This window comes from Aegilops tauschii, chromosome 3, assembly GCF_002575655.3.
Source record: "Aegilops tauschii subsp. strangulata cultivar AL8/78 chromosome 3, Aet v6.0, whole genome shotgun sequence".
Classification (NCBI taxonomy): Eukaryota; Viridiplantae; Streptophyta; class Magnoliopsida; order Poales; family Poaceae; genus Aegilops; species Aegilops tauschii.
Window position 1 is genome coordinate 37,970,735 of NC_053037.3, and position 11,078 is coordinate 37,981,812.

At 44.7% G+C, this 11,078-nt stretch overlaps 1 protein-coding gene across 1 annotated transcript; it reads left to right on the forward strand.

The window, feature by feature from the left end:
• Positions 1-6,970: 6,970 nt before the first annotated feature.
• On the forward strand, positions 6,971-7,449 carry LOC109739308 (putative ripening-related protein 6). Its single transcript, XM_020298391.2, has one exon. It carries the CDS (start codon positions 6,971-6,973, stop codon positions 7,403-7,405), a length of 435 nt encoding a protein of 144 aa, XP_020153980.1. The 3' UTR covers positions 7,406-7,449.
• Positions 7,450-11,078: the final 3,629 nt, after the last annotated feature.

Consider the following 11,078-nt stretch of genomic DNA (forward strand, 5'->3'; position numbering starts at 1 on the left):
GACACGTATGTATCGTTGCTACTAAGGATAAAAAGACGAGATCTATATCTACCGCCATAGATAAACGGATCTTGTCTACATCATGTCATCGTTCTTATTGCATCACTCCGTTTTTCCATGAACTTAATACACTAGATGCATGCTGGATAGCGGTCGATGTGTGGAGTAATAGTAGTAGATGCAGGTAGGAGTCGGTCTACTAATCTTGAACGTGATGCCTATGTAATGATCATTGCGTGGATATCATCATAATTATTTGAGGTTCTATCAATTGCCCAACAGTAATTTGTTCACCCACCGTTTGCTATTTTTCTCGAGAGAAGCCACTAGTGAAACCTACGGCCCCCGGGTCTTCTTTCTCATATATTTGCCTTGTGATCTACCTTTTCCTTTGCGTTTTTATTCATATATACTAAACCAAAAATACAAAAATACCTTGCTGCAATTTATTCTTATTTATTTTATTTGGCGTTCGATCTATCAAATTACTACAAATTCCTCACGTCTGTTTTGCCTATCTTGAGGCGCCGTACCCCGAAAGGGATTGACAACCCCTTTAACACGTCAGGTTGCAAGAAGTTGTTCTTTGTGTGCAGGTGTTGTTTACGATGTGTTGCTTGCTTCTCCTACTGATTCGATAACCTTGGATTCATATATGAGGGAAATACCTACCACCGCTGTGCTGCATCATCCCTTCCTCTTTGGGGAAAAACCGACGTAGCTTCAAGCGACATCAAGGAGGAGGAGGAGGAGGAGCCGGCGCCTGCTCCGGCGAGGAAACGGAAGAAGAAGAAGGGGGCGGCCAGGACCGGCGAGCCGCGCATCAAGTTGGCGTCCAAGGAGCAGGAGTGTCTCGCCGAAGCGTGTAAGGTCGTCTGCCCTGACCCGATCACTGGCACGAACCAGAGCATCGACATGTATTGGGAGCGCATCAAGGGCGAGTTCGACGAGCGCAAGCTCGTCGACCCCTACTTCAGAGGCATCTACATGCAGCGCGGGTCGAAGGCAATGATGAACCATCGGGGGCTCATCCAAACGGCGTGCAACAAATGGAATGGGATTGTCGAGGAGATCGCGGCTCGTGATACGTCTCCAACGTATCTATAATTTTTGATTGTTCCATGCTATTATATTACCAGTTTTGGATGTTTATGGGCTTTATTATACACTTTTCTATTATTTTTGGGACTAACCTATTAACCGGAGGCCCAACCCAAAATGTTGTTTTCTTGCCTATTTCAGTGTTTCGAAGAAAAGGAATATCAAACGGAGTCCAAATGGAATGAAACCTTCAGGAGAGTTATTTTTGGAACGGAAGCAATCCAGGAGACTTGGAGTAGACGTCAGGGAAGCTTCGATGAAGCCACGAGGCAGGGAGGCGCGCCCTACCCCCTGGGCGCGCCCCCACCCTCGTGGGCCCCTCGTGGCTCCCCTGACCGACTTCTTTCTCCTATATATGTCCATATACCCTAAAAACATCAAGGAACAGAATAGATCGGGAGTTCCGCCACTGCAAGCCTCTGTAGCCACCAAAAACCAATCTAGACCCGTTCCGGCACCCTGCCGGAGGGGGAACCCTCACAGGTGGCCATCTTCATCATCCCGGCGCTCTCCATGATGAGGAGGGAGTAGTTCACCTCGGGGCTGAGGGTATGTACCAGTAGCTATGTGTTTGATCTCTCTCTCTCTCTCTCTCGTGTTCTTGAGGTGGTACGATCTTGATGTATCGCGAGCTTTGCTATTATAGTTGGATCTTATGATGTTTCTCCCCCTCCACTCTCTTGTAATGGATTGAGTTTTCCCTTTGAAGTTATCTTATAGGATTGAGTCTTTAAGGATTTGAGAACACTTGATGTATGTCTTGCATGTGCTTATCTGTGGTGACAATGGGATATCACGTGATCCACTTGATGTATGTTTTGGTGATCAACTTGCGGGTTCCGCTCGTGAACTTATGCATAGGGGTTGACACACGTTTTCGTCTTGACTCTCCGTAGAAACTTTGGGGCACTCTTTGAGGTACTTTGTGTTGATTTGAATAGATGAATCCGAGATTGTGTGATGCATATCGTATAATGATACCCACGGATACTTGTGGTGACATTGGAGTATCTAGGTGACATTAGGGTTTTGGTTGATATGTGTCTTAAGGTGTTATTCTAGTACGAACTCTTGAATAGATCGATCCGAAAGAATAACTTTGAGGTGGTTTCGTACCCTACAATAATCTCTTCGTTTGTTCTCCGCTATTAGTGACTTTGGAATGACTCTTTGTTGCATGTTGAGGGATAGTTATGTGATCCAATTATGTTATTATTGTTGAGAGAACTTGCACTAGTGAAAGTATGAACCCTAGGCCTTGTTTCCTAGCATTGCAATACTGTTTACGCTCACTTTTATCATTAGTTACCTTGCTGTTTTTATATTTCAGATTACAAAAACCTATATCTACCATCCATATTGCACTTGTATCACCATCTCTTCGCCGAACTAGTGCACCTATACAATTTACCATTGTATTGGGTGTGTTGGGGACACAAGAGACTCTTTGTTATTTAGTTGCAGGGTTGTTTGAGAGAGACCATTTTCAACCTACGCCTCCCACGGATTGATAAACCTTAGGTCATCCACTTGAGGGAAATTTGCTACTGTCCTATAATAAACCTCTGCACTTGGAGGCCCAACAATGTCTACAAGAAGAAGGTTGTGTAGTAGACATCAGCTCGCCCGGGGAGCGGCGCCAACATGGAGGATCAAGTACGGCACGCCGGTCTCCCCCTTTTTTCGCCGTGTGTGCGCCCGCCAACTGTTTGTTCCTCGGCGCAGCTGCTGCGGATGTTCGCCATGTATCGCCAGGACAGCAGTGACCAAGATTTCAAGTACCTCCACGTCTTCAAGCGTATCGACAAGTGCGAGAAGTGGGCGGATACCCGGCGCACCCTCGCCAAGGCCAAGGAGACCTACAAGCCGGACGCGCCGATGCCAGGTGCGGGCGACGAGTGCCTGGAAGGCAACAAAGGGGCCAAGAAGGGGAAGCACGCCCACTCGGCTACCGCACGGGTGCAAGAGTCCATTAAGCATTGCCTCGCCGACACACAGGCCCGGGCCGCCCTGCATGAAGAGAAGAACGAGGCGCGGTGCTCAGCGTTGATGACGAACAACGCCGTCAAGATCAACCTACTCCGGACCAACGTCACCGCGAAGAAGAGAAACACCGACCTGGCTTTCATGATGGGCGGGGCGGACATGCTCCAGAGCAACGACGAGCAGCTCAAGGCGTGGTATCTGGCAGAGCGCGGCCTCATCCTGAACCAGCTGCCGTCAACGGCGCCGCCAACTCCGATGCCCACACTGACGCTGCCGCCAAGCCCGAGCGATGATGCCTCCACGAAGCCCAGCAGCACAGAAGCCGCGCCGACGCTGCCCAGCACAGAAGCCGCTCAGACGCCGCCAAGCCCGCGCATGCCGACTCCGGAGGCCGACCCCGCCGTTTGATGCGTTGCCCACGCGTCCTTTCTTCTTTGTACACTGAACTTTTCATTTGATCGCCGAACTGTGGCAAGGTGATTGCCGAACTGGGCCGCTGACTTGTGGCGTTTTTTTGGGAGCGGGAATGACCAAGTTTGAATTTGCTGCGCATTGGGGGGCGGCGCCTGGGGGCGTGGCTGGGACCTAGATCGCCCCCAGGGCCTAAAAAGCGCCGGGCGGGCGCCTGAAAGAGTGGAGATGCTCTAAGTGGTCCCCACCATGCCTCCCGAGGCAGGCCATAGTACCAGTGTATGGTATAAAACCCACGCTACAACTAACTAGATAGTAGTAGCGGGGGCTCTATACCCCGTGTTGCTACTGCGGATACACGGGCTAGCTGGTGGTCCCCTCCTAGCAGCAGTGCGGCCCCTTAGTCCCGCGCTATAGCTAATGGGCTTAGCAGTAGCCACCGTTTTCCCATCCTCTCTCTCCCGCCCTCTCCCCCTTCCTTCTTCCCTAGCTTGCTTTCTTCTCTCTTCCTTCTCCCCCCTCCATCTCTCTCCTTTTCCCCTCCACCATCTCCACCAACGGTTCATCTTCCTCACTTGCTTTCTTCTCTCTCTCCCTTCTTCCCATATCTCTAGCCCCTTGCTTCCATCGACTTACTAGCTCTCTCTCACTCTCCACTAGTTAGACTCATCTCCTCCCCAAGTAGATTTACTCATTTAATGAAGTAATCTAGCTACCTCCCCCTCATTAATGAAGGAACCGACCTGTGGTGCCCAACTAGGTCGCTTGTAATGTCTTGTACATATCCTTTCTACCTTGTATAAAGCTATGGTATGTCATTGGCGTACTCTCGAAAAATTATTTGGTAAGTTCATTTATGTAGAGGGTGGAATTATGTGTTTTAGACTTTTAGTCACATTCCAACGGACTATTGGCAGCCGTCAGGGTGCAACACAAGTTGGTTCCATATGCGTGCTTTCAGCTGGGTCCGGTGTAGCTATGCGTTGGGACCCCCGCGCGAGGAGATGCAGACTCCCCGCCAGCGCCGGCGGGGCTTTGCCCGGCCGCGCCATCTAGCGGTGGCGAGGGAGGGAGGAGGGGAGGAGCGAGCCCCGGCGGCGGCGGTAGGGTTAGCATCCCATGTCGGCTGTCGCCTGCCAGAGTGCCAGAGGAGGGGTCGGTTCGAACCATGATTATGCCTCCATACTTTGTTGATTTGAAGAAATGGTTGCTCGAAATGAGAACTTCCTCTGAGTAAGAGGATAGAACCTACTTGAGCACCTTGAATAGATGACTATATCCTTCGAAAACATATTCGTGGGCACGTAGCATAGCAACATTCTAAAATATAAATCGATGTTGAAAAGAAAGTTCAAAAAAATGAAAAACTATAACAACATAATTCATGAAAAAGGGTAACAAAGGAAAACTGATTGCAGGAATATAATTCACTTTCCCGATAGATAACCAAGAGATAACATCTAATGCTATAAATATGTTGGTTTATCTAGGGTTATCTCCAATAGACAAGACTTCACATGGGGAATAGACAGGGAACCCATCTAGGATTTCTGCGCGGCTCCTGCGAGCCGCCAGAGCCCTCCTTCCGCTGCCTAGCCTTAGACCCTACCCTCGCCCCCTCCTCGCCGGCGTCGGGGCCGTCGATGGGTGAAGCCCAGCCGGCGTCGGTCGCAGGGGAGCTCTCACCCCTCCTCCCTCGAGGTTGGCGGCATGGGACGTGATGGCTGGTGGGGGCGTGGCGGTCGGCGTGCTCGCCGTCTTGGCGGCTCTTGGCAAAGACTACGAGCGACACAGTTCGCCTTCTCCTACAGCTCCAGCTCTGCCTTGGGGCTCTAGTTGCCGGTTGGGGAGGTCGGGGTGGCATGGTCCCGTGGATTGGCAGCGTGGGGGCTGCTGATCTGGGTCAGTAAAGGTGGATGCACTATTGGTCTTCTTACGCCAAACTGACGATTTGCCTGTTTTCGATCCTCTTCGATCTGGCCGATGATGAGTTCCGGATTTCTCTGCCGGAGATCTACAGATTGGGGCAAGACGCTACTGATTTTCTGGATCAGATGGGATTTGGCCGTGCGCATCCGTGGATCTTCCCGTGCGGCTTTAAGTGGGTGCGGCGCGATGCTCCACTTTTTGTCGATACCATGGGACATGTGTACTTCTAGATTTCCATGGTATTGAGAGAGGCGGAGAATGCCATGGCGGCTGCGATTGGAGGATCAAAATAAATGGTGGAAAGGTGCTTTGGACGCAATGAAGACTGAGCTTTGTGTTATAGTAACTTGCAGTCGCAGCCTCAACAAGTGGGGGCGGCAACACTGGAGGACTTCAGCCTTGGTGGTGCTCCCGAGCACCGAGTCTCGATTTTGTGGGTGAAATCCCACGATTTGGCCTTCATTGGTTGTGTCTGGCAATGATATTGTTGAAGGCATTGTTTTCCGAACTCGGACATTCTCGAGGGTGAAAACCTAAGATCATTGATCGAGCGATGACGATGCTTGTGCTCTGTTCCCTTCTTGGAGGCATCGTGTTTGGAGAAACCCCTTTGCGGTCCGGGTGCTATCTTTGGTGGTGGTTAGTCTACTGCTGCGAGTGATTGATCACTGTGGCAGGGCTTTTTCCTTTTTCTTTTCTCTCTCTTTTTGGCTGTATATATGCATCCTCAATCTTCAGTTGGTCATTTTGTCGGTGCAGAGGCTGGGTGTCATTAGAATCTTCGCGATATTAATATTTGTCGAGAAAAATATGTCGGTTTGCCTATATTTTATAGTCATCGTTTGGTGGTCGACGGATTTAGATGTAATTTTTATTATTTCTGATGTTCGTTGGACTACCATAATTAAAGATGAATAGATCGAAAATTTTCCAGAAAATAAAAACCTAAACAAAGTAGGTGGGCTGTTTTTTCGCGAATCGACAACAAAGTAGCCTAGCTTGAAATGTTTTCTCTACACATCTCAATCAACTCTGACACGTATTGTTTAAAATACTATTGGCTCAAAGCGAACTTCCGTAAGTGGCATTCTACTACTGGAGCACACTTGATTACACTAACAGAGCTGCATACTACTACTGATGCTCATTTTAGAAGTAAAATTTGTCTTACACGGAGCAATAGAATCACTATCAACTCCGCCACGGGCGACCTGCTCAGTTGTCACTGGCTCTGGAATTACCGCTCTAACACTTAGCGACACCATGAAATCCAAACGCGTCGTCATTACACAAGCACAAGTGACCCCAAAACAAGCCGTTAATTAATCCCATATCGACCACACCGGCCGGGAATAGAGAATAGACTAGCCAGTGGCGCGGTTCTGAAACAAGAACCAATGCAAGAAAAGACAGCGGTGCACACGAGACAGCGATGGTTTTCCATATAAACCGCCAGAATCCAACGCCATGAGCACCCCACGAGCAAGCCGATCCAGCGCATGCAAGCCTAAGCGATCGAGCAGGAGCTTACTTCGGCTTAGCAATGGCGTACGCTAAGCTCGCAGCCCTGGCCATGCTCGTGCTCCTACTGCAGGCGTCAACCGGCACCGCTGCCCGCTCGCCGCCGGCCGTTTCGACCTCCAAGATCGACGGCATGCCGGGGGTGATGACGGTCAACGGGTTCGAGCGCGGCGAGGACGGCGGCGGGCCGGCGGAGTGCGACGGCAAGTACCACAGCGACGATGACATGCTGGTGGCGCTGCCGACGGGGTTATACCAGGGCGGGGCCCGGTGCTTCAAGATGATCCGCATCACCAGCGCGGGCACCGGGCCGAGCGTGGAGGCCATGGTGGTGGACGAGTGCGACTCCAGGAAGGGCTGCAAGAACAACATCGTCGACACCTCCAAGGCCGTGTGGAAGGCCCTCGGGCTCGACACCAACGTCGGCGAGGTGCCCGTCACTTGGTCCGACGTCTGAGTTAACCGCGTCGGTACATCGGTCGCTGAATAATTGGCTGCAGCACGGCGCGCAGCTGGGGGCATTCGCAAATCGCAATGTATCTTCTCTTTTCTGTTTCTACAATTCTACGTGCACCTAGTATGTACGTATGTGTAATAAAACGGACATGGCGTATTTGCTCCGGAGCTCAAATGCTTCATGATGAACAGTAAAACTAAGATGAATTTTTTTATGGTAAACTTTGACAAATGTTTTGTATGCTTGCAAAATTTCAGCGCGAAATGACATTCGTGAAAGTCGTGGCAGAAAAACAAAATCGATGTTCCAAAAATGCTAGTTTTGAAAATATTTTGGAGGGCTGATTTTGTTTTCTTTCACTCCTTAAATGAATGCCATTTCGTGCCGAAATTTTGCAAGAATACAAAACATTTGCCAAAGTTTACCACAAAAAAATTCAGGTTTTTTTACTGTTCATCAAGGAGCATTTGATCTCGGGTGCAGAATAGTACTTTCAAAACGAGGTGTTCTTCCTCAAGATCGGGGGGTGAAGTGTGATCATATTTCCTACAATGTATGCATGCAAGGATATGTAAGATCAATCTAGTTATCGAAAAGCTGAGCTGAGTAAAAAAATTCTAAGCATTTGCGGGTGGGGTTTCGGTTGGCAGGGCAATGGCAACAATATATAGGACGGATGGCAATGCCTAGGAGGTTGGCAGCATATAGATGAGTCACCGAGCGCAATGTAGGTTTGCGATGGTCGATGTAGATTGAAAGGCGAAACTCATTCTCCATGATGGATGGTTCGATTGATTTTGTTCGTCCTAATGGATTCTCATATTGATTTGAACAAGTGGAAGGGAAGCATGGACACAGAGAAAAGGATTTGTGAACGCATCTTGTGCCATGCTTCCATGGTGTCAAGAAGCATCTCTGCATGGTTGGAACTTTTTAATGCATGAAAGCCGAGATGCCCTGGAAAATGAATTTGATACAGTCTCTTTTTTAGCTATTGATTTCTGCTTCAAGATTTGTGCTTCTTGTTTTCTTTCTATTGTGTCTTCTATCATGTTTTCGGCCAAAAAATTTGACAGACCACTTCTTTGGGTCAGTCGATTTCTTATTGGGCTGAATCCCATTTCGTGTTATATAGGCCGACAATGCTTCATGTTTTTCTTCTGTTTCTATCCCTCCTTTTGCTTTCTTTTTTCTTTTTCTTAGTCAGTTTTATGGCTATTTTTGGGATGTTGGCTGCGTGTAAAATGTATACACTCAAATAGTATATAACATGTGTATAAATTATATTAGAGTGTGAAAATTAAACTATTATATGCTTATTTCTTACAGTACATACTTCATAAGTGCAAAGTTGTGTGCACTTTTTTTTAATTTTCTTTCTACTTAATTCAGCAAAAAAAAATTCTTTCTACTTAAAGAAAAAACTTTATTATTTTGGTTATGTTTTAGTTTTTATCTCATTTCCATTCTTTTTAAGGTTGACACTAATGTCTCTAATTCATTCATTTTTACCAAAAATCCACCAGTATATGCTCATTCTTGCATATTATAATGCATAACTTATGTGCAATTGTTTTCATTTGCTTTTTTTGTCTTCTTAAATGGTAATAACAATGCCACTAATTCATTCTCCTTAGAAAACTTCATTATTTTATTTTTTATTTTTGCTTAATTTCGTTTTTTTCATTGATAATGTGAATGCCACTAAATTCATTCCTTCTAAAAAAACTTTATTTATTAAAATTCATGTGTTACATGCATATTCTTTCATATTACAAAAAGGTGCAACTTCTGTGTAAATTGTGTGCAAATTTTGTGATTATTTATTTTTTTTCCTTTCTTTCTTAAAAAAGGGTAATACCAATGACACAAATTCATTATTCCTCAGAAAAACTTCATTATTTTGCTTTTCTAGCTTTTGGTTCATTTTCTTTCTTCTTTAAGGGTAATACCAATACCACTAAATTTTTTCCTTCTTAGAAACTTCATTATTACAAAATTCCACTATCTTATGCTTACTCTTGCATATTATAAAAAGAAGCATAACTTCTTCGTGAATTGTGTGCGAATTCAGTAATTATTTGTTTATTTGTTTTTTTCTGGTTAAAGGGTAATACCAATGCCACTATTTCATTATCTCTTAGAGAACTTCATTTTTTTTAAGATTCCATTATTGTTTGATTATTTCTGCTTATTATAAAATAAGTTCGATTTTTTGTACACTGCAAAAAAATTATTGTTATTTTTATTTTATTTCCTTTCTTCATAAAGTGTAATATAAATACCACTAATTCATTCTTACTTAAAAAACTTAATTATTTTATTTTAGTTTTAAAATTCTTTCTTTTTAAGGTCACTAATTTATTCCTTCTTAGGAAATTCCTTTTTCTGAATTTGCACTATTATATGTTTATTCGTGCATATTATAGAAAGCGCAATTTCTGTGTAAATTGTGCGCAAATTTTTTGTTTTCCTATTTTTTTCGTTCTGAAAGGGTACCAATGCCGCTAATTCATTCTTCCTTCTAAAACTTAATTTTTCATTTTACTTTTAGTTTTTTCATGCTTTATTTTTTAGGATAATACCAATGTCACTAATGTATTCTCTCTTAGAAAATTCATTTTTTGCTAAATTCCACTATTACATGTTTATTCTTTCATCTTATAAAAAACATTATTTTTGTGTAAATTGCTCAAAAAAATTCATTTTAATTTTTTTAATTTATTTTCTTTAGAACCATGGTTAATACCAATACCGCTAATTGAGTACTTCTTTGGAAACTTAATTTTGGCGACATTCCACTAGTATACGCCGATTCTTGCATATTATTAAAAAAATCAATTCATGTTTAAACTATGTGCAAATATTGTCAATATTTATTTTATTTTTTTCTTAAAGTGTAATATCAAGGCCACTAATTCATTCTTACTTGGAAAACTTATTTTTTTGCTTTTATTTATTTATATGTTTTATCAGTTATTCTTTACAAGTGACTGACCCCTTTTCTTCTTTCCGTTATTAGGTTAACAACTCATAGAAATGTATACCGTGGTTATTAAAAAGAAACTGTGATATTCAAAGTAAAATGTGAATTATGCTAATAAGCAACAAAAACGAATATGGTTAGTGTGTATTCCAATAATTTTAGTTTCAAATAATATGTCATGTACGCATAGGGCAAAATCCACCGATTGAGCCTGGGCCAACCTTGCATCGCTAGCCGATGCTCTAGTTAGATGAGCCAAGGCCACCCTTTATACTTGTGGAGCTCCTATGCGCCGTTGCGGAAAGTAGCCGCCCGACCCACACAGAGGCAGCGAACTGAGCCGGCCCAGCAGCGAGAGCTCACCTGCAAAATCCAAAAATAATGCGCTATGTCGGGTTCAAACACACGACCTCACGTACTACACACGGGCTAATAACCAGCGTAGCTGAAGAAACTTGTGGATCAATATTTAGCTCGGGGTTTAAATAATGCAGTATTGTTAGATTGAACATTTTCTGATAATTCAAACACATTTTAAGGAAGTAAATACTTTTTGAAACACAAAATATTAAGAAAAATCGAACAATGCTCCGGAAGGCATCCCTCTTTTGTCTTCGTCTATCGATAATTTACTTGAGGCTATATTTTTATTCATCACATGATATGTGTTTTGCTTGGAGCGTCTTG